The following is a 21,615-nucleotide window of genomic DNA, read 5'->3' on the forward strand; positions in this document are numbered from 1 at the left end:
GATAATGCACAAACACATACACACACACTGCTGGTTGTAAGGACATCAGGCTCCACATTGTGCCCGTATTGCGTTACTCCTTCCATTACTGCTGACTAACTCTTGGTCTCTGGCTTGAATGATAGCAGCGTGGCACCAGAGCGAGGGCAGCGTCCGTCCGTGTCAAGTTATCTGGCACAAGAGAGAGACTGGGAAATCAGACTGGGCTGGCTGAACCCGATCCCTGAAACAGAGACTGGTGCTGCTGATTCTGGTGTTATACATCCAGCAGCACGTGGGGCCCTCAGGCGAGAATGACCTTGCTGAAAATGAAAGGTCATCAAGCAGCTACGCAAAGAAGGGTTTTTATTGTACACATTACATCAACTCCATTTTTTTGGATGGATGGAAATAATGGCATCATACCAACACATTAAAGACACTCAAATATTTTTTTAATTTCATGTCTCAGTTACAAAGCAGTTCAGTCACAAACATCTTTTATCGTCACATTTTGTCATTGGAGACGTGAAGTACAATGACTGGTAATGGTAATGCCTGTACAACATGATAGAAATGCAGCGGCCATCTTTAAAAAAAAGGACCTGAGAGGGATGACCTGCAACACCTCTTTCTTATTGGTCAATCTCACACCAGAGGAGGAGCACCACAGGTTCGACCACAGAGCTTTGCAGCTCCTGCAGCCGATTTGAATTCAAATTAGCAACAATCGTGACAAAAATGACTAAAGCAGGAACTTGTACCCGGGAGAATGTAAACACACAATGCCAGCCCCGAGGATAAAAAACACAATGTAGCAGGAAAAAAAGCACAGATTTTCATTACTATTAACAATTGAATAGAGGTCTACATTTTTTTTTAATTTACATTCGTTTTTTACCAGCTCACTTTGATATAAAAAGATAACTGGTGAATTGACTGTTCAGCTGTGAATCATCAGCAACACAAATATAAAAGGACCAGAGAGATATGTACTGTAGGTTTTCTGTTGAATAGAGAAGCTGCACACTGTACCTCGTGTTCTTAATTGATCAAAACAGTATAGTTAGTTAAATTGTGCTTTCTGATTATTATTTTAATTGGTAATTTGACTTTCTTTTGTTTTTGTTCAGTATGTTCAGTACTGAATTATTTGGCCTTGCACGAGTTGAATCACATTGATTTTATGACACATTTTGCGCACTGTCCTTAAAACATCCTTAAACTTGCCAATTAATATATATATGAATTTTTTTTTTTGATTCTCTCAACTCTGAATGTCTATTCATCATCAGTGTTTTGACTGTAATCTTACTTACTTTTTATTTATTTATTTAATGTTTTAAATATTTTTATGAAACCTAGCAAAATCTTCACTGGAAAACGTTACAAAGAACCTAAATAGGTATAAAATAAAATAATAATGATAATAAAATAACAATAATAATATAGTGTTTCCGATGTTTTACTTTACTATAAATATACATATATTATTTTTTTATAAATACTGATGATGAATAGACATGCAGACTGTTAGAGGTTAATGGTCAACAAGCCATGTTTTGTATATATATAAATATAAATGTATATATTTCATCTTAGCGTTTGTGCTTTGCTGCTGCATGTAGCACTTTGGTTTTTGACGTCTCAGTCTGTGGAGGGCATAGCTTTACATCAGCAAGAGGATACAGTAAGTATTACAGTGGTTGGGATGTGTCCATATTGTAATATATGTGGTTGTGCAACCCTGGCTATGACTCACAGGTGACACAACACTGTCTTTGGACCGACCTGAGAGAGCAGCGACCCAGCAGCTTCAGCTTGTCACAGAAGCGAGATGATATCGTGTTCTTCCTGCAAACTGGACCTGCATGAGAAGGAATAGGACACAGAGGTCACATGCCATGAAACACTGCATTACAGATAATATTTAGTGTATTTAGAGTGATTGTAACCAAGAGGTCTGTCACAATAAAACTATTGTGTTGATAGTGAACCTGCAAGGCCAGACAGGCAGACAGGACACATTGAGCCTTGCGTACAAACCTGTGTTGATCTTGCATTCCTGCATATTGCACTTCCTGAGTGTTTCTGGTTTGGAAATCTTCTCACAGAGGCTGTTTGGCATCAGGGGCAAATCCTGCTCACTCACACAGTTGACTTCCCGCTGCTGCTGACCCCCACCACAACTCACAGAGCACTGAAAATGCACATGCAAACAGAGTGATCATTTTAGTCTACTGCTGCCAGCCTATTTATTTTCATTACGAATGACATTTAGAAATGCCCTCAATGCCTCGAGGTACTCTCGCTCTTGTGTGACTGACCTCCTCCCAGTCCTCAGCTGTCCAGTGAGTGCAGGGCTTGAGACTGCACGTCTCCGTGCTGTTGGGCCTCAGTGTGGCGCTGCAGCGATGGGGCTCGGGGCAGTACACCAGCCGCTCCCTGACGCCTTCGCCACAGCTGCCAGAGCACTGAGTAAAAACACAAGGATTCAACGGAGGTATCTAGTTGGAACAAAAATCCAATCCACCTACATGCGCAACTGTATAATATGGGGATCTGGGTACGACCTAAATTTCCTAAATCCTCAATGTTAGAGGCTACGTCTTGCGACAGAGCAGCAATAATTGATGTCCTAGGTGGAAACGGTTACTAGAAAATGGAATGATATCCATAAGAATAACTTGTAAACAGAACACTACTCATTCACATGTAAAGCAGATTTGTTATGAAAAGGTAAAAAAAAATAAGCCATTTACGTTTCAGTCCCCCAAATTACAAAAATATTGGTCGCAGATATAGCTTTAAGCCAGGGATGGTAAATTTGAGCCACTAGGAAGCATACGCTAGATAAAAACAATTATGCAACCAAAAAAAAAAAAACAGCAGTGTTACCAACTCTTTTCCATCGAAAGCAGCTAGCAGCACAAGCTCCAAAGGTTACTCAATCTAGCGTCGGCAACACTCACCAAAAGCCACTCCCTCAAAATGATGATAATGAACATAAACAACGATTGTGGCTATTGGGAGCACTCACAGCTGTCAAGCTAACAGCTCGTGAAAGACTACGATGAGCATACTAGCCAAATTAATTAATTGGACGAGCTCACAGCAACAACCACAGATACCAGATTTATTTTTCTCTTGTTTTTGTCAGAGTATTTGATTTATTGGTTGCTGTCGGTAGGTAAAGAGAATCTCAACAAATATGACAATACTTTTTTTGAAAAATAAGATTACCATCTCAAGCTTTAAGGCTGGATCTAAAATCAAAATCGAAGCAAATGAAACCGAAACCATCTGCATGCTTAGACACCACTTGAGTGACAGTATATTTACAAAAACACATGTATAACTCTTTAAAGCTATACCAAAACAAAATAAATATATTAAGATTTGATGAGTATAATGTTCTTACTGGTCCCCAGGGTGATGTACTCCAGGTCATACAGGGCTTGTGGGGGCAAGTCAAGGTGCTAAGGGGTCTGCTGGACACGGCCTGGCAGTGGAAAGGTCTGAGGGGACGTTTACTCTGGGAATCGACACACTGGACTTCACGGTACCTCCTGCCCACCACCACACAGGAATCCGGACACTGTGGACGACATCTGGATAAATGGCTCAGAAATACATGGCAAGTGAGAATTGAACTGACAGACGCAAACCCATTTCGTCATATGGAAAAGTAACGGATAATAAGCGGAATTGTAATTAAGTATTAAGTGTAGTTGTCGGATTCGGTGACTGGAGGAAATCTAACGTTACTCACCTTGCTCCAGCTGCCACTGTGCCAGGTGGCACAGGGCTGCAGGTGACATGTGCGTGCAGGCTCAGGTCTCTTCATGCTGGCACAATCCTCGTCCTTCTGGGAGCTGCACACTACTGTCCTCCATATCGCTCCAATCCCGCATGTTGTCGAACACTGGGGAAGGAGGGGGGGATTTCTGAGTGGGTTTATGTGTATGCTGATTTAAAGTGACATGCGAGGCAATAATATTGTAAAGTACATCAGTTATGGAATGCTACAAACAACAACCAGAAATTCTTAAAGAATTGTACCTGAGGTTTTACATGTTTTAGCCGGATAAAAGCAGATAACTTTTCACGATGAACCACGAACGCTTAAGTGCAGCTTTTATGCAGTTGCAGGCAGGAACAGTATTTAAAAATTTTTTTTGCTGCCAAACTTTGATTAATTCCTTACGTTTCCCTTATTATACTTTGCTCATTGTTGGTCTTCTGCGTTTTCTGGTAACATAATGCTTTTTCGACAACTCTAAATTGAAAAAAAAAAATGGACAACTCCCAGAGCGTTTTCCGCTCTGGGAGTTGTCCATTTTTTTTGTGATTGGCAGAGACCTGCCAATCACAGTAAGCCCGCCCTAAAGCATACCCTGCTTTATGGTCTATTTGACTCGAAATGGACCATCATTTACTAAATGAACATCATGCTGTATTGAAGAAGACTTGACACTAGAGATTGAGACCATAAACTCATGTTTACAATGTTTACTGAGGTAATAAATCAAGTGAGAAGTAGAGTCATTTTCTCATAGACTTTTATACAAACTGACTTATTTTTGCAACCAGAGGAGTCACCCCCTGCTGGCCATTAGAAATAATGTAAGTTTAAGGTACTTCCGCATTGACTTCACTTCTCACAAACGGAGGTTGCCACCTGATCTGAAAGTACAATTTTAAAGCTTTAATTTCATAGCAGTGAAAGCATGCCTGGAAGGGAAAATCTTTCAAAGTCATGTTTGTGGGCTACGTGCAAATTTACTGGAATGGTTCTTCACAGAGCAGGATAATATGGTCCTAAAATGTCTGTACCCACCTCACTCCAATTTCCTACAACCCAGAATACATCCATGCTGACTGGCTCTCTGGCCCTCAGGTTGCTTTGGTCACTGACGGAGCTGCTCATGGGACTTTCCGGTCGCTGGTTTTGAACTTTGGAGCGACTGCCTTTGGACCAGGAAGAGGGCTTTTTAGCAGGGATAGTTTTCTTGGGTGTCACCGTGGGCTTCTTCAGTTTAACGATCGTCACCGTGGACTGGGGTGATGCCACAGTGGTGAACGGTTTCCACGCAGTTGTAGAAGGAGGAGCTTGTGTCGTGCGGATGCCAGCTGTCGACGGGACCGAGTGGTACATGGGAGTGGTGAAGGGAACCCTGTGTGTCCGGGGGCTGTATGCATTGATACAAGGGGTGGTGTGGGGGTTGGAGGAGGGATAGCGGTGAGTGGACCTTGCCCATGTTTTAGTACTGGTGTTTGGGTTGGGGTAGGCGGTGGTGGGCGCTTTGGTTGTTTGCATGGTATGTGGACTTGTTTGCAAAGTGGCCGTGATGACTATTTGTAGTGTCGGCGTGGTTGATTTAAGAGGATTTCTGAGGGAGGTAGATGTGGTAATGTCTAGGTCAATAATCCCCTCCTCCTCTGTTGTCCTCTCCTCAACAACGTAGTCGTACCCGGGAGTATACAGCTCTACATTTGGCGTACTTCCCTCCTCTCCTTCCTCCCTCTCTTCTACCTTTTCCAAGTCAGTTGCTTTTCTGTCCTTTCCAGCAGAGTTGACTTTAGATGGGAAAACTCTCTCATCCCCATTTATCCTCACAACATTGAGGTCATGGTCGTCCGTGTCTACGATTTCAGGGATTGTAGGTGTTGAAAGGGACACGGCGGTCGGGGTGAAAGCGGTTGTAGTTTCTTTGGTGGTGGTTTTCTTCCTCACATTGATAGCAGCGGTGGGTGCCGCTGTGGGAGCAGCTGTTGCCACGGCGCTTGGGGTGGGAGCCCAGGTAGCTTCGGGATCCTTGGTGGGGTGGCTCTTCGGTGGGTAGATGCGCCGGTATTTAGGAGCAGGCCCGGGTCGTCTACGAAGACTTGAGTTGGGGCAGCTCTGCAGGGCGCACAGCGATCTGGACCGAGGCTTGGACGAGACGTCGCAGGTCTTCTTGGGTGTCAGCGCACACGTGACCGTGCGTGAGCGAACACTTCCGCCACATGTGACGGGGCACTGCGAAAGGAGGAAGAAGACGATGGTTGCGTTAACTCAGAAAAGGCGGTGATCTGTAAGGCCGAAGTCAGAAAGACTATAGCTGCACGTACCTCCTCCCAGTTGCCGACAGCCCAGTCTTTTCCACAGGGTACATCCCTGTTGCACGGCACCACAGGTTTAGGTTTGAGGAGATGCTTGCACTCGATCGGGTGAAGCACCCTTTCCTCCCCCGAGACCGTACGGACACAGAGCACCGTTCGTTTACGAACCCCATCTGATCCACAGGTGACTGTACACTGCTGCCAGCCGCCAACCCACCACCTGGGCAGAGGGAGGAAGAGACTGCTGGTAAAAGTGATTTGATGGCATTCAGAGATCTTAACAGGGACCACATGGTAATCGTTCGAAAAATATTTAATACTATATTGCTAATGCATTAAAGGATGTTAATGATTTCTTTAAATACCCTGTTTGAAGGAAAACAAAACCCTTTTTTTAATTTTACCAAAAGAACCTAAAGTTCTAAACTGTTATATGTTCTCAAAAACACAAGCAAATATGGAAGAACTTTGCCAAAAAAAATAGAGTCTATAACTGGCAAAATATTGATTTAAACCAGGAAGTATGTCATCGAAGAAGTAAACAAGACTATTAATCTGACCGGGCCATTGATATAAACTCTTGGTACTTGACAGCTATTAATATGTTCTATGAACACATTTAAGTAGTTACCAAAAGAGTATTGAAGTTCTATAACCGGCCCAAAAGATGAAAATATCAGTGATTTAAATAATTGGTTTCATTGGTTAAATTCTGTCATTACAACCCTGGGCCAAGGGGAGAGAACGCAATATCACTATTGCGACTAACTGAAAAACTTATAATAAAGCAGTGAAATTACTGCCTTGTTCTTAAACCAGACGTAATATTTCATGAGTATCTACAGTAGCTAGTTAGATAGCCTGGTGTCTCTCCAGTTTTACACTGGCAATAATCATCAAGAAATATTTATAGAGCTAAAATCACAGTCAAATATTTTTTCAGGACAGTTACAGAAAACAAAACTGTTAAAAGCGTTTGAGAGAAAGCACCTTGCAGGACAATCCATATTCTTGCACTTTCGGTGTCGGTCTTCTGGACGCCCGGCCGGGTCACACAGAGACTCGTCCACTACCCCCATGTCCACCTCAAAACACCGCACAGGCTGGTGCTGTCCACCTAAAATGGCCAGGGAGACAGAAAGCAAACGGGAAAGCAGAGAATTTCGGTGACTAAAATGTCCCCGAAATCCTCCAACTACCACAAATTTACGGAACGGGGAATTCTCTTTCTCGTCAAACGCAACACCGACCTAAGCCGCAGGTGGTGCTGCAGTCCGTCCACGCCCCGTGCCTCCACCTGTAAAGGGGTTCGATGACGTCATTTCCTGTCTCCTTGGTCTTCTTGATGGTGTACTCGTACTTAATACCCGGGTTCTTCTCCTGAAACAGCAACTGGCACACCACATGAATTGTTATGCAGAGAATTGTTTCATCGTTGAATGTTTGACTCTTTAGTTTGATTCCAGCATCTGCGTCTTTGAAATGTTTGAGAAAACAACTGGAGACATTTTATTATTATATTACGTTTGCATGCTCTGATTGGTTGGTTTTTCCTTGAAGTCACTTTTCTCTATCCATGATTGGTTGAAATCCACATTATGGATTACTTCTATAGATCTCAGAACACTGAAACATTCCAAAACTGTCAAAAATACCCTGCACTCCCTTCAACCACATTAAAACCTGGCCTACCTGCAGCATGACCGGCCATTTGGTGGGTCCAGGAGCGGTGAGGTTCTCCATGTTCCCGCTGCGCTCGTAGTAGAACGTCGTGCCGCCGGCCTCGTACTCCCCGTTCCACTGGATGATGAAGTTGCCGTTGAGGAAGTACTCCTCCGATGTCACATTTCTCAGAGCCAGGAAGTTACCCACCTCCTCCACTTCCTTCACCAGGATATCCCGCGCCCCCTTGGGTATCACACCCATGTCCACGTACCCTGGGAGAGTGGAGAGGGGAGTCAGAGTCACGGCGAGGTAATGGATGGCCCACCATGGCTGCTGCTGCTACGCTCTTACATCCAGACTACCAGACAGTTTCCTCTCTGATCTTTAATGGAGGGTGGGCTCGGTGTGTGGGGGTGGGTGGCGCGTGTGTGTGTGTGTGTGTGTGTGTGTGTGTGCACGTGTGTGTATTCGGCGTGGGGGGCACTGCCCTGTCTCTGTCTGTTTTTTATTGTGTGGATGGGGGGAGGACGAAAGCGGCTATGAGTCGGTCTCTGGAGTTTAATGATGTTTGTGGGAAGGTGTGTGTGTTTCTGTGTTTGTGCAGGGGGGGGGGGGGGGGGGGGGGGGGGGTTGCCCTTGCTCCAAGCCTTTTGAAGTTCTACACATCTGGGCCAGTTATCTGGAAAGGATGCTGTGCGGGGCGAACGCACACAGACAGAGAGAACGAGAGAGGGAAAGGAGAAAGGATTTTTATAAAAAATCAGTTTTAGAGCCTTTTTCTCTATTAATCTGTCTTTGCCATGTGCCGATTGTGCACTGGAGTTATACTTTTCCCAAGCACAGTAAAATCAGACATGTTAGTCTGCAGGCACACACACCAGCCACATACAGCAGGACAAACAGCTGCACAGTGCGCACGAGAGGGCTGCCATGACAACAAAGGAACAACACAATGGCGTAACGCTAATGAACTGTCCTGAAATGTCTCCCCCCCCACCTGTGGAATTTAAGATTTCCGCACCTTTTCACACTCTTCAAAGCCTCTCCTCATTAACAAGTTGCCTGTTTTGAGTTTTCCTAATTGGATCAATTCTTTCGTCCGGGTGATTCAATTGGTTTCCAGCTGCTCAAGTGCCCCTTTTGCGTTAGAACTCACCGAAGCCCTCTCCGCTGTCGAACGACTTATAAACCGTCTCGCAGCTTGTGCCGTCGCCCAGGCAGACTCCACAGCGGTCCTCCTCGGCGTTTGAGTCAATGCCGTAGTCGCAGCCCACCGCCTACGGACACAAGACATGTTCAAACGCATAGGACAGACAACCAAAAACTCCTCCTCGTGATCCTTACACTGCAGCTTGTCTCATATTCTGCTCCACTATAACCTCCCCCCCCCCACACCCCCCTCCTGCCCTTCTTCTACTCTCTTACCCAGCCACACTACCTTGCACACTCCGTTGACGCAGATGTTTCTGGACACGTTGTTCATGAAGCACGGCGTCCCGTCCGTCACAGCGTCGAGCATCCTCTCCGAAAAGAACTCCACGACTGGTCGACAGTGCAGCTCGCAGGGGTTCACTGAAGGTTGGGGAGAAGACGAGTATTATAATGCTGCCTTGTGAGTCCGGTCTACTTTTTATCGATGACATTTTTTAAATCTTTTCTGACAGACAAACCACTCGTGAGCCCGATAAAAAAAGTTAATTGTAGAAACAGCTATTTGAATTTGGGTAAATGACACAAAGCACAAAAAAGAATGTCTGCAGACATTACTGCACTGAACTGTTGCATGCCCCTGATGAGATACAGCAGCAGCATCACCGAGGGGCTTTCTAGTGCAAATGCTGCCCCCTGCTGGGTGACACACAAGATCGCATGTCTGAGGCTTCAATCACTCACATGGGTTAGCCACAGGAATCCACTGGTAGAGCTCATTGTGGTAGGGCACGGTGTCAAACTCGCTGCACAGCATCTCTCGGAAGGTCGGCGTAGTTCTCTGGCAGGGTTTGGTGTTGCAGGTCCGGTAACGCTTCCTCTCCCCCGTGCAGTACTTGCCCCCGAACTCCGGTCTGCGGATAACACAGTAGCGGCACTTTGATTCAACCCTCAGTTCCCCTGGTGTCATCAGTTTGTGGTAGACATGGAAATGAATAGACAAACTCAGATCTAGAGTCAGCTCTCTTACTTGGGGTTGTTACATTCCCGCTCTGCTGACTGAACCCCGGTTCCACAGGTCCTGGAGCAGTGAGACCAGGTGCTCCACGAGCCCCAGCCTCCATTGACCGTCTCTGGGAGTTTACCCACAATCACGCACTCTCCCGAGATACACCACTGTAGCGAGAGAAAAACAAAAAACTGATACACATTAGTAATATGACACATATAATAGTGGCGGCCTTGTATCCGTAGCGCTAACCACCCCCATACCCGGGGCCAATGAAATCCACACCCTAGCGAGACAAAGCAACCCGGGCACCACCCACCTTCTCCGGTCCACAGCGGGTGCCGTCTATGGGCGAGTCCAGTTTAGAGCGACAGGAGCCGTTCACCGAACACCAAAGAATCTGGCACATGTTCTGAGAGAGAAAAGACACATGTCCACGAGCAATGAGAAAAGGGACTCTTTTCTTAAGAGGATTTCTGACGTTTTCCGTTGGCGCCGACGCGCACGACACTCACGTCAACCTCGTGGCAGAAGGTGGCATTGGGGCCGTACTGGAGCTGGCACTGGTGCTGCGTGGTGTAGCGGATGCCGAGGCGAGCCAGCGGGGTGGTTAGGTCTCTCTTGGAGGGACGGTCATCCAGACAGAAACCCCAGCCGCGGCTAGGAGAGAGAAACGAAGGTGTGGTATTGAATGAGTGACCTTTTGAAAGACAGACGAAGAAGAAAAAGGGGCACAGGGTTCGAGGTACTTGTTTGCTTTGAACATTCAGTAAAAAATGTAAGTATATCCATATATTGCCATGACATGTCAAGGAACATGCTAACCATTTGCTTTTATACCGTACTGCAGTCTCCCAGCCCAGTATTATGTTAAAAAAGGTGACGGGAAAACACTGAGAAAATGACTTGCGAAACGGTGATTTACAAAGTTTGGTGGGACGGAGTGAACTCCGAGCTCTGACTTTGCTCCAGGCAAAACCGGTGTTGTCAGACAGGAATTCTAGAGTTCATCATTGTGACGGTTTTCAAGAAGAAATAATGAGAGTCAAAGCAAACATTTAAGGATATTTGTGCAACTCCCTCTAACGTTCCCTTGGGCTCTGTTTGATTTTTCTGTCATGTGCCGGATTTTCTAGCTTCGAATGAATTGCGCTCGTTCAGCACATTTGCACCCTCGTTTGCTACACATGAATGTCTTCAGAACTTTTCATGTTCACACCCATTGTGTTTTTTTGAATAATTTTCACTGCCTCCAGTCAAATCCACACCAGCATATCCACTTTATCTTCACAACCCTGGCGATTCATACAATTTTGCAGACCACTTGCTTGTTACCCCACAAAGACAGAACAATTGCATTAAAACCGAGTGAACCATGTCAGATTTTTTATGAAACGAAGCCTTACTCGAGGAAGCGCGTGATGTATTCTTTGGAGCAGGAGGACCAGGTGAGCGGCGAGCTGTCGTACATCAGCTGTCTGGACATGATGAACGGGTGCCTCCCCTCCAGCTCGCAGTCATTCCCCTGACCATCGTGATGAATTCCAAAGCTGCGCACAAACATCAAGCAACATGACCATTAGTTACGATGTTTCCCTCCCCACACACAAAGGAGTTATGTTAGACGGCCCTCGGCTGTCGGCCCTGCCTCTGAACACACTGCCTGCTGACCTCAACAGAACTCTACAACGATAACTGCAAGTAACACATTTGTTTACTCGTTTGGTTTGCACATTTCCTGTAAGTACAAAGCAGAAAAGTACAGTGATTTTTCTCCCAAACAGCATACTGTGAAGATTTTGTACATAATGTATACATTATATTAGTAGCATATAGTGTGGGATTGGATCTCAGGTGTTTAGGTTTAAATGGAGTTTAGAGAAAGTTCCATCGCTTCATGCATTACTCTTTCAAAACAAAGGTTCAAGTCTTCCCTTCATCCAACTCAGTCATACAGTCCTCATAATCAGAAATGGATTTAAAAACTGTTGTCTTCTGATTGAACTGACAATGAAAATAAGGTTTTCTGTCTCCCAGTAATCCAAATCAAACTTTTCTGTCCATTCACTTCCACCATTATTAAAACACCCATATCACATCAATCTCATGTAGCAATCTTTTTTCTTTACCAGACACTAATGCTTGGAGATTTACTGAAGCAACTGTATTTTCCTCTATAGCGACTTATCACGGGAGCAAGACGCTTTCTTTGTCACATGGCCAATTGTTTTTACGATATTTCATTATTGGGGGTATTTTATCACAAGTCCACACACAGACAGACCTGTGGCCCAGTTCATGAGCGACGGTGAAGGCGACCGGCAGTCCCGAGTCCTCATTGATGTTGCAGCTGCGGTGCGGTTGACACATCCCAGACAGATGGGACAGACCCAGGGTCTCACAGGGCTGGTTCATCCCAGCACAGATGTCTTTCCTGGGAAAGGAAACACAGGCTCACCATGTGTCGTATAGGTCCCATTTCCACCATGTCCCCAATGAGAGCTGAGCATCAGGGCGTATCGTTTAATTTATCTATGGATGAAGCTGACCGGAGAACACGTGCGCGTGTGTGTCACTTGCCTCGTGACCAACACAGCAACGTCATGGTGAGCTGGGTGCGTGTCACTCTGTGGATTGAGGTTCTTCTGCCAAGCGCAGAAACTGGACAACGTGGTGTCCGCATGGTGAACGATCTTTAACCCTTTCTGCAACAGACAGTAGAATTAGAAAGGATATTCTGCTGCATCTTTGGCATTATCTAGATTTGTGTTTATTTATTCATATATATTTTTTTACATTCAGTCATTTGACAGCATCTCAAAATAATGACCCTGAAGAAAAATGTTTGTTTTCATTCTTTCAAGGGGAATTTAGAAGGCAATGTCCATGTGAGCACCGTTCCAGCAGGGCAACCATTTCACTTTCACTGACTTTCGTTTCAAAACAGGTGTTTTTATACACAAGTTATGACAGTTTTTTTCCTTTTAAGCCAAGAAAGTTTTGCAAATATGGTGACATTTTATTGGGACAAACAATGTTGTTTTCATCGCCAGTCCTACAGGTTCTTGTTGAGCTTTGTGTCAATTTATTTTCCAGTTTGTCACACTGGTTAGCCAATTTGTTCTTCCAATTTTTGCGTCAACAGATGCAAATTTGTGTCAATTGTGCGCTGTCCATGCACGAACAAAAAACAAATCAAAGGAGTCTCCTGCTTTACTTCACCTCCTAACTTCCCCCCAGAGGAATGCTTTATAGATGCGTGTGCTTTTCTTGCAATAGCCTGAACACATGCATCGTCAAAGAAAGACATCCCGACACCGACTTCTTCGGGAAAGTGTTACCTCTTCTCCCTGGAGTAGAATGAGGCGAACCAAGATAACGTGGACGGCGTTCCCGATACTGGCATCATGAAAGATCCCAGCCACCTGTCGACACCGAAACCATTCACCAATAAAACTATATATTTTTTAAACTTAACATAAGATGTGAAGAGTTAAATCTGATTCTAACTCCTCACCATGTTCATGATGGTGAAGATGTAGGACTCCACGTTATCGCTGCCGTGGTATTCTATGAGCTTGGCGTCGACCACCACCATGGTCTCCACCCAGCGTTCTCTGCTGACCGAGCGCGGCCAGCGAGGCTGAGCTCGGTCCTCCCCCATCTGCTCCCTCTCCCACTCTTCCCTCTCCCTTTCCACCTGGACAGAGTCGATTCGAGCATCTAGAGCGCGGACGAAGGAAGACATCACTTGCTATACACTCAGGGCTTATCCTCGCTTGACACTGGCGGAGACGGAGTAAAAAAAAAATGCTCACGAACATCTGCAGTTCCACACACATTGAGATACACACCTTGAACTCCGCAGGGGCTTGGCGTCTCTTTGGACTCAACGCTGCGTTTGTTTCTCTGACGTCCTGTTAGAACTCTTGGATAGACGATATGGGGCTCTGGAGTCCCCGCAGGATCATCGAGGGACTTCTGGACAGGTTCGATAAAGTAGTGTCCCTCCGGCAGCGAGAAGAAGCCTCTCTGAGGAAGATATAAATGAACATGCATCAAGTAGAAATGAGTGAGTCTGGATCAATCCCTTCCATTGCACTGAAAAATCAAAAAAGGGCAAATATATTGACACGAGGCTCTGCTCAGTCACAGCTACGGATTGTTAATAACAATTAAAAAGATGATTCATTTCATCCCAAAATCATGCCTAATGCAGCTTCAAGTAGCATTCTTTTGTGTTAAAGCATTTACAACAACAAATGTCCCGCAATTCAATATTTCCCACACTTCAACAGATGGACTTTCTCTACTGAAAAAAAGGCCATTCCTCAGTAATTTCCATCTGGGTGGAATCCATCATTACTCAACAGATCTGAATATATGTTGTGCTTTCTCCTTCCCCGAGGCACATTCTCCGTCTGCCGCTGCTGCAGCAGCAACACAAAGACGTTTTCCTAAGTATGCCGTGCGTGTTCTTACTGGTGCAGACTGTTCACTCGCCAACCGGTGAGCTCTGCTGGCAAAACGCACACATGTATGAGTACTTGGGTAGGGCGCCCTCGCACACAGACGTACCCACATGAACACACAGATGCACGCAAACTCACAAAAACCTTTTGACTTCTAAACCAAGCACAATCTGAATGTCTCAAGTCAAGCTCAGTGTTTGCAAGTTCTCATCATTTTGTTGTGTGTGTGTGTGTGTGTGTGTGTGTGTGTGTGTGTGTGTGTGTGTGTGTCTGTGAGAGAGTGAGACCAAACAAGCCCAAACTGTTCCCGGATGAACCCCTCCCTCTCCCCTTAAACAAACTTTCAAGAAACAGAATGAGAGAGAGAGATGCATACTCATTTTGACGGCCAAACAGATGGAAAAAGCACAACTGAGTGAAAGAATTTTAATTTATTTTCCTCCGCAGGAATTTTGCATGTTTTCATGTGCATGAAAAAATGTATCCAAGGAGATTTCATTTTAAACGCAATTATGTGTTGAATCAAACAAGACCAACGCCAAGTATTTCCGAGAATATGATGTTGATAGCACTTGATTCTTGGATCTCTTCTCAGTGTTTTTGGAGACAGAGGCAGATGTGAAAAACCAGGCCATGCAGTGCTTACAGTTGTGGTTCCCCAGGGTCGACCCCGCTGTTTACTGCAGTAACTCACTCTTCAGCTTTCTGGGTCATCCTGGCACGTTTCTTGTGTTTTAGCTGCATTCATTCAGCAGGCTGCAGAGCTCTGGCTGAGTATCATGTTTCTCCATTCAGGGAGTTCAGAAAGTGCAAATCTAGAAGAGCACTCCCTTTGGAAAAACTATATTACTCCACCCGTTAAACCGAACCTTGTAAAATAAGATGGAGTGTCCACAATCTGGAGCAGAAACTTTCGATACAAACAAGCTCTTCAGGCTTTTTAATCGGTGTTGTAGTCAAGACAACCTAAACCGAGACCAAAATCAGAGTGTATCGAGACCAGACAGACTTTGAGTTGTTGAGACCAAGTCAAGACCAAGACTAGACTGTATCGAGACGAGACCAAGATTTTAAGGGGTTGAGACTGTATCAAGACAAGACCGATACTTTAAGGGGTTGAGACCAAGTCAAGGCCAGAATGTATCAAGACAAGAACAAGATTTTGATGAGTTGAGACCAGGTCAAGACGAAGACCAGACTGTATCCAGACAAGACAGAGACTTTGATGGGTTGAGACCATGCCAATGACGAGATGAGGCAGAGACCTTCAAATAGTGGTCTTGAGACTGGTTTCAAGTACTACAACGTTGCTTGTTATTTCATTCAAAAATCACCAGAACAACAACAATAACCATGAACAAAATTCGACCTCTGATTAAATGTAGCAATGATTAAGAGGTTTTCCACTGACTCAGAGCATGGCCTTCAGCCAGGGGTCCCTGAGTTGCCGTGGACTCATACTCAAAGCATGCAGGCCGATATGCCTGCTGGGAACGCTTGCCACCGGTCCTGTGCAGAAAAATACTCTGTATCCCATCCGCACGCTCTTCTTTCAATCATGTTGTCCAGGGTCAACATGATTTAACCGCAATAAGATTTGTTATTTGTTTATTTGTGATCCATATAAGGGCAGATACTCTGTCATCACGGTGTCTCCTATATGTTGAACTTCCAAGTGAGTCCCGGCAGCGAGAAGCAGGTGGTGGAGTGCAGATCAACCAGGAAGGAATGCTACAGAGAGACCAATCCAAACACTCAGGCCATAGCTCTGCTTGATCTGTATGATCTGCATACCAAAGGCAGCGCGGCACTGCACGGCTTCGCTTGTACAGTGCTGTTACGGTGATCATTAAATCACCACGTACAGGTCTTGTGTGATGTCTGCGCTCAACCAACAAAGACAAGGATACCAACTAAGACTTCCATCTGAGCAAAAATAGGGACGCAACCGTTTTGTTGTTGTTGTTTTTTGCTCGGAATCCCGAATACTCATCGTTGCACTTTAATTCACTTTTGCCACCTCTCCTTCCTCTGCCACCGCCCACCCCCCGCCCCTTCTCCTCCTTTTCCTCTGACCTAGAGGAAACGTGTTTGGGTGCGAGGTGCCAGAGCCAGGGGAGGTGACCATGACACAGGTCTGTGTTCTAAATACATCGGCCATGTGGAACTGCTTTACTTCTGTTTCCTGCTTCTGTGGGTTTTTGTAGTGCTGGCCAACTGGGCTTGGAATAAAAGTCCCTGCTGTTACGCATCCTGCGGCCCAAAGGAGAGGTGGGGGCGGATGGTGCTCGTTACTGCAATGTGATCAATCCTAACAAATATTCTTACAAAACTGATTCCTGATAATTACAGATTTCACTAGCCTTAAGTTTGTTTTTACTTCACAAGATAGTTCTGCCTGTGAGCTTATTTTACTCCTCAGAGGTCGGAAGACATTATCTTTTCTCTTCTTGCACAGTGCCAAGAAACACGCATTTAAGAGAGGAAAATGCCGACATAATGGGTCTGAACTTGCATGATCTTTCTTTGTGCTGTGCCTCGAGGATTACCGAAGACTGCACTGAGAGAGCTTCGGCTTCGCTTGATTTGAAAGGTTTAGCCCGGGGAAATTGGAGGGGGGGGGGGGGGGGGGCTGACAGCAACCTCCGTCCAATTACTGCGGTCCTCACGGTTTCACATGTACAGTGAAAAGCAAAGGGCTTTGTAAAGAGACGTAATCATGCGTAAAGTAAATATTTCTCGCTGCCGCACAGTTCCATTTGTTGAAGCAAGTGTGACTTCATTTTGTCAACCAGAAGTGGGAGTTTAACTGGTGCTAATGAAGTGGCAGAAGCGACCACATTGTGGCTTTTTACGGCCTTTAAAAGTCTTCATCCTGCTCTGAATTCGCAAAGTGATTTGCTTCACCGACACAGACATGATATGATCAACACGAGAGGCGAGTTACCAGAGTTATCAGAGGGTACTCTTTAATAAGAGCCGAAATGATTAGTTGATAAATCTATAAGTATATGGAAAAAAAAAAGAGAGAGTAGTCGTTTCAAATACCTTTCAGGCAAAATTCCCCCCAAAACAATGCAGGTTCCAGCTTCTGAGATGAGAAGATTTGCTGCTTGTCTTTGTCATATATTACAGTACACTGAATATCTTTGGGTTTCGGTTTGTCGCTCAGACAAAACAAGTCATTTGGAGACATCACGCTGATATTTTTATAGACAAACGAATAATGAAGAAACGAATCAGCATTGATTATGATAATAATTACAGTTTTCATCAAATAATCAGGAATCGCTGACGGATCCCTTTTTTGAAAAAATGCCACCCTAACTTTTATAAACCAATGGTAAATGATGTCTTTGTCATGTTTGCCTTTGGTAACTCCTGTCTACATAAACAAAGGATTATCAGGCATCTATATTTCGAAGCAGTCCATCTCTATCTGTCTCCTGAGGGTGAATGACCTCCGCTGCAGCTGAGAAGGTTTTCCCTCCCACATCTGTCTGGCTGAGTCTTGCCGTTTGGTGGTTTCTCTCTGTGGTTTTAGCTGCTGTAGACCATCTTCCACAGAACAGAAAAAAAATCAGCAGGACATATCGTTGTGGTTCCCCTGGTAGGTCGGAGAAAAAGGGACACACTGGAGCGTTCGGGATCACAGAAAGAAAGAAAAAAACATCTTCTGACGGCAGTAGGTTGTAGATAATTGGAATTCAGAGTGATATAAGACACGTTTCAAATGAATGCATTTACGAGATTTGGCAGGACGAGTGCAGTGCAACCCACGCAAACATAACAAGGCAAGATCCTGCAAGGAGAGGCATTCCTGCTGTGACACAATGAGGCACGAACTCCGAAGCATTCTTGGGTACTGAAAAACGGACCCATTGCAGAGTTCCTTTCATTTGTCTCAAAAGAATATTGGTGTGAATTGTAATGGATGAGTAATTATGTCAAAACGTGCTGGAGGGCGTCTTTTGAGCAGCTCTTATTTTGGTGAAAATAAAGCTTAAAAGCTCAAAATACCAGCATGAATTTCTCCAGAAATGGTCATGTGGCGCTTCTCATGATCAGAACTCTTCATATGTTGAGCTGCTCTCTTGTCCTTCTGTGGTCCAGTTGTCTTCTCTCCTTTGTAGTTGTGAACTGCTTCTTTGATTAGAAACATTTCAGCTGCATTTAGAGATAAAAACAATTCTCTGAACAAAAAGACATACGGTATGGCCCTATTTCCTGTCTCTCCATCTGTCTATTATAGTTCCAGACTGTAAAAAAAGAAAAAGAAAGTGCCAAAATATATTACTGTCTGAGTGAAGAACAAAGTAAGGCCGCACGTCCAAGGGTGGGGGTTTTGCAGAGAGTCTCTGCAGGAAACGGACAGCGACGTGAATGAATGAGGATGAAAGAACAGAGGGAAAACCTCTGAGAGACAAAGAACACACACGGGGTCTCTAAAGTTGGCCGAGGAGCAGAACCCGTCGGCGGGTCTGCAGCGCGGCCACTCTGCAAAAGGTGTCAGGAAGTCTTTTGAAGGGCAAACCAACACATGGAGCACTGTGAGATGGAAGGGTTCGCTGAACAGCCAGTGACTGCCTCACAAACTACATACCAGCTTCCTCTTTTTCTCCTGTGTGTTAAGAAAAAACCTACCTGCCAAAAGGGCGAAAAGGTGAAAAGCTTCATGTGGATGAGAGGATGAATGAGACAGAGGTTGTTTTTTAAATCGGCCTGCTGCGCACGTGAGACGATGCGATTCCTTACCAGGCCCTCGCAGGTGCTGATGGCAGCAGTTCCTTGCACGTCAGTAGCCTCCACCGTGCCGAGGAGGTGGCAGGAGCTTCCCCCAGGGCGGCGATGCTCGGTACCGCCGGCGGTGCCGTTCCTCTTCTCCAGGACGTAGTCGCTCGAAAGCAGCCGATCATTGGCGGTCAGGTTGAACATCAAAGAGCGACCCCCGAGGTCGACCTTGTAGTAGACTCGTCCCCCCAAACTGAGGGGTCGGAGGTCACGCCTGGCTCGCCCACCCTCAAAGTGGTGAGCCAGGGAGTGAGAGATGAACTCCCCATCACCGGTGGTCTTCACCGGGTGGACAGTGGACACATCTGACTGGGACAGCTGACCTGCAGAGTGAAACACAACAGAAGGGCCCTTGGAATTGCGATGCACTGATTTTACTGCACACTGACATTAACATGCACTTTTAACTTCTAGCAGTCATTCAATTCACGCATGCACAGACTATGCAGCTTCCCATTGGAGCCGCACCACACTGACCTTGTTCTGCAAAGAGGGGGAAGACTCCGCCGGAGTTGGAGAGCTCTCCGTGGTCCGCTGCCAACGCGAAAACAAAGTGCAGCAGAAAGAGAACCGGGCGCTTGCGCAAACATCGCATATTTCACGTAGCCAAACTCAAACCGCTGCAGAAAGAGTGCCGGGCATTGGGGTTCCCGGTGGCGTTAGAGGCGACCACTTCGACCGTGCGCTGCACCGTGACATGACATGACATGAACGCGCTCCGATGAGGGACCGGGAGCCCGGGTGAGCGTGGTTTAAAAGAGGGAGAAAAGCTCCACCGGCTTTGCAGAGGGAAGGAGGGAAGGAGAGGAGGAGTGTTCTCTGGGTTGCACCGTCTGCCTTTTTTTCTTTCCGGGAGGAGCGGCAGGGGGAGCAGGCTTCGTTGATTAGAACGAGGCGCTGTCTGTTATGTGTCCAGACTTGCACCAAAACCCTGCACCAGCGGCGCGTCATTAGCGCGAGGCAATTTACTGGCTCTCCAAAAAAAAAAAAAAAGAACGCTTGAGGAAATTGGGTGGAACATTTTAGGGAAAACACTTGATGGTTGCTGAGAGGAATCATAGATCCGCCTACAATATTACAACTGTAAAACTACAAAATCAAAAGTGGCGTTTATTAGTCCATCAGAGTTAATGCAGTTTTCAAATAGGCCTTATTCCCTATCTCCGAGGCTAATATGACAAACTTTATGGCAACTGTATCAGCCATGATGAGATTAAATACCTGTCACTTCAACATAAACGGTAGTAGGCCTACTGCTATAAAAATGCATCAACATATACAGTTATGTAATTGTAGCCTGTACAATTGATCTCCCTTTTATGCTCCAGATTCTGATACAGATGCTTATTGGAAGATTTGGGGAAATTAGCTAAACCTTTTTTTTTTTTTGCATACTTTGAAACGTATTTTTGCATTACATGAATAAGAAACTGGTCTTAAAAGTCAAACAACAGACCAACCCTATGCAAACACATGTATTCTTTAGTTTTATTTGAGACAAAGGAAAGAAGTATTAGGTCATTCCATGTCAGACAATGATTTCCATACGGTTTAGCTCTAACTCTGCCTTTTATGTCAGTAGAATTAGATTTCAGTGTGCAGGACTGTGGTGGATTCAGGGAAACTGGACCCCAAGAATGCCTTCACACTTCAATATATTGTACTTCCAGCCTCCACTGTCAAAGTAGACATGTGTGTCTGACGTTAACGGTGCACTGTGGAGCCCACTGCAAGACATTATTTATTATTTCCAGAGAACATTAAAATCCCCCGTGAACCACGGCACACTGTGGCCCGAGGTAAAGGCCCTTTTTCTGAGGTGGATCCTCTCAGTAAATACTGCTGTGGTTCAGTTATTTCTCCCTGGAGCAGAAGGCTACTGAGACACAACACATTCCCTCCTTCGCTGTCCTGCTCCATGGGAGACACAGAGGCAGTGAACTCATTAAAATCATTGGCATCTGAGATTTATACTTTTTGTTTCTTTTAAACAAAGCACTTGAATGTTTGAGACTGCTGAATAATGGAGCAGTGGCTTTTAAACAGGGAAATGTTTGTTGAATTTCCTTAATTTCTAACACTAATGGGCCAGGCTGGGGTGTCCCCCCCCCACTAAACCCAATAAAAGCAGCAGTGTTGCATGCTGTATATGTGTTTGTGTTGAGGTTTAAAGATAAAAAACAGCTATTTTAGAACCAACAAGCTCTGCCTTACTGGAGCTAACACGCCCTGACATTAAAGGGCACATTGTGTGTTGCTGGCGGGTGTTTTACTACACATCTCGAATGTCTGCTGCAGAATTGCAGGCCTGGGCCATTAGCCTGATTTAACAACAAAGCGGTGAAGACATAATGCTTAATCGCAGCTGTCTTATATGAGAAATATTTATTTTAGACATGAATTGCATCATCATATACTCTTGCATGTTACTATGGTAGGCAGGGT

General features: G+C 45.3%; 1 protein-coding gene across 1 annotated transcript; it reads right to left on the bottom strand.

The window, feature by feature from the left end:
- Positions 1-1,730: 1,730 nt before the first annotated feature.
- Positions 1,731-19,765, bottom strand: LOC142957517 (A disintegrin and metalloproteinase with thrombospondin motifs 12-like). The gene is made up of 24 exons (XM_076099404.1): positions 19,648-19,765; positions 19,135-19,493; positions 13,762-13,939; positions 13,425-13,630; positions 13,249-13,332; positions 12,488-12,612; positions 12,192-12,341; positions 11,314-11,457; positions 10,423-10,567; positions 10,227-10,319; positions 9,929-10,074; positions 9,643-9,812; positions 9,188-9,321; positions 8,906-9,026; positions 7,777-8,021; positions 7,335-7,476; positions 7,075-7,201; positions 6,094-6,304; positions 4,820-6,001; positions 3,752-3,904; positions 3,401-3,577; positions 2,307-2,453; positions 2,026-2,179; positions 1,731-1,846 (listed from the first exon to the last, which is right to left on the bottom strand). Exons 1-24 carry the CDS (start codon positions 19,763-19,765, stop codon positions 1,731-1,733), a joined length of 4,827 nt encoding a protein of 1,608 aa, XP_075955519.1.
- Between the last annotated feature and the right edge of the window lie 1,850 nt (positions 19,766-21,615).

This window comes from Anarhichas minor, unplaced genomic scaffold, assembly GCF_050575085.1.
Source record: "Anarhichas minor isolate MPS153535 unplaced genomic scaffold, ASM5057508v1 ptg000025l, whole genome shotgun sequence".
Taxonomy (NCBI): domain Eukaryota; kingdom Metazoa; phylum Chordata; class Actinopteri; order Perciformes; family Anarhichadidae; genus Anarhichas; species Anarhichas minor.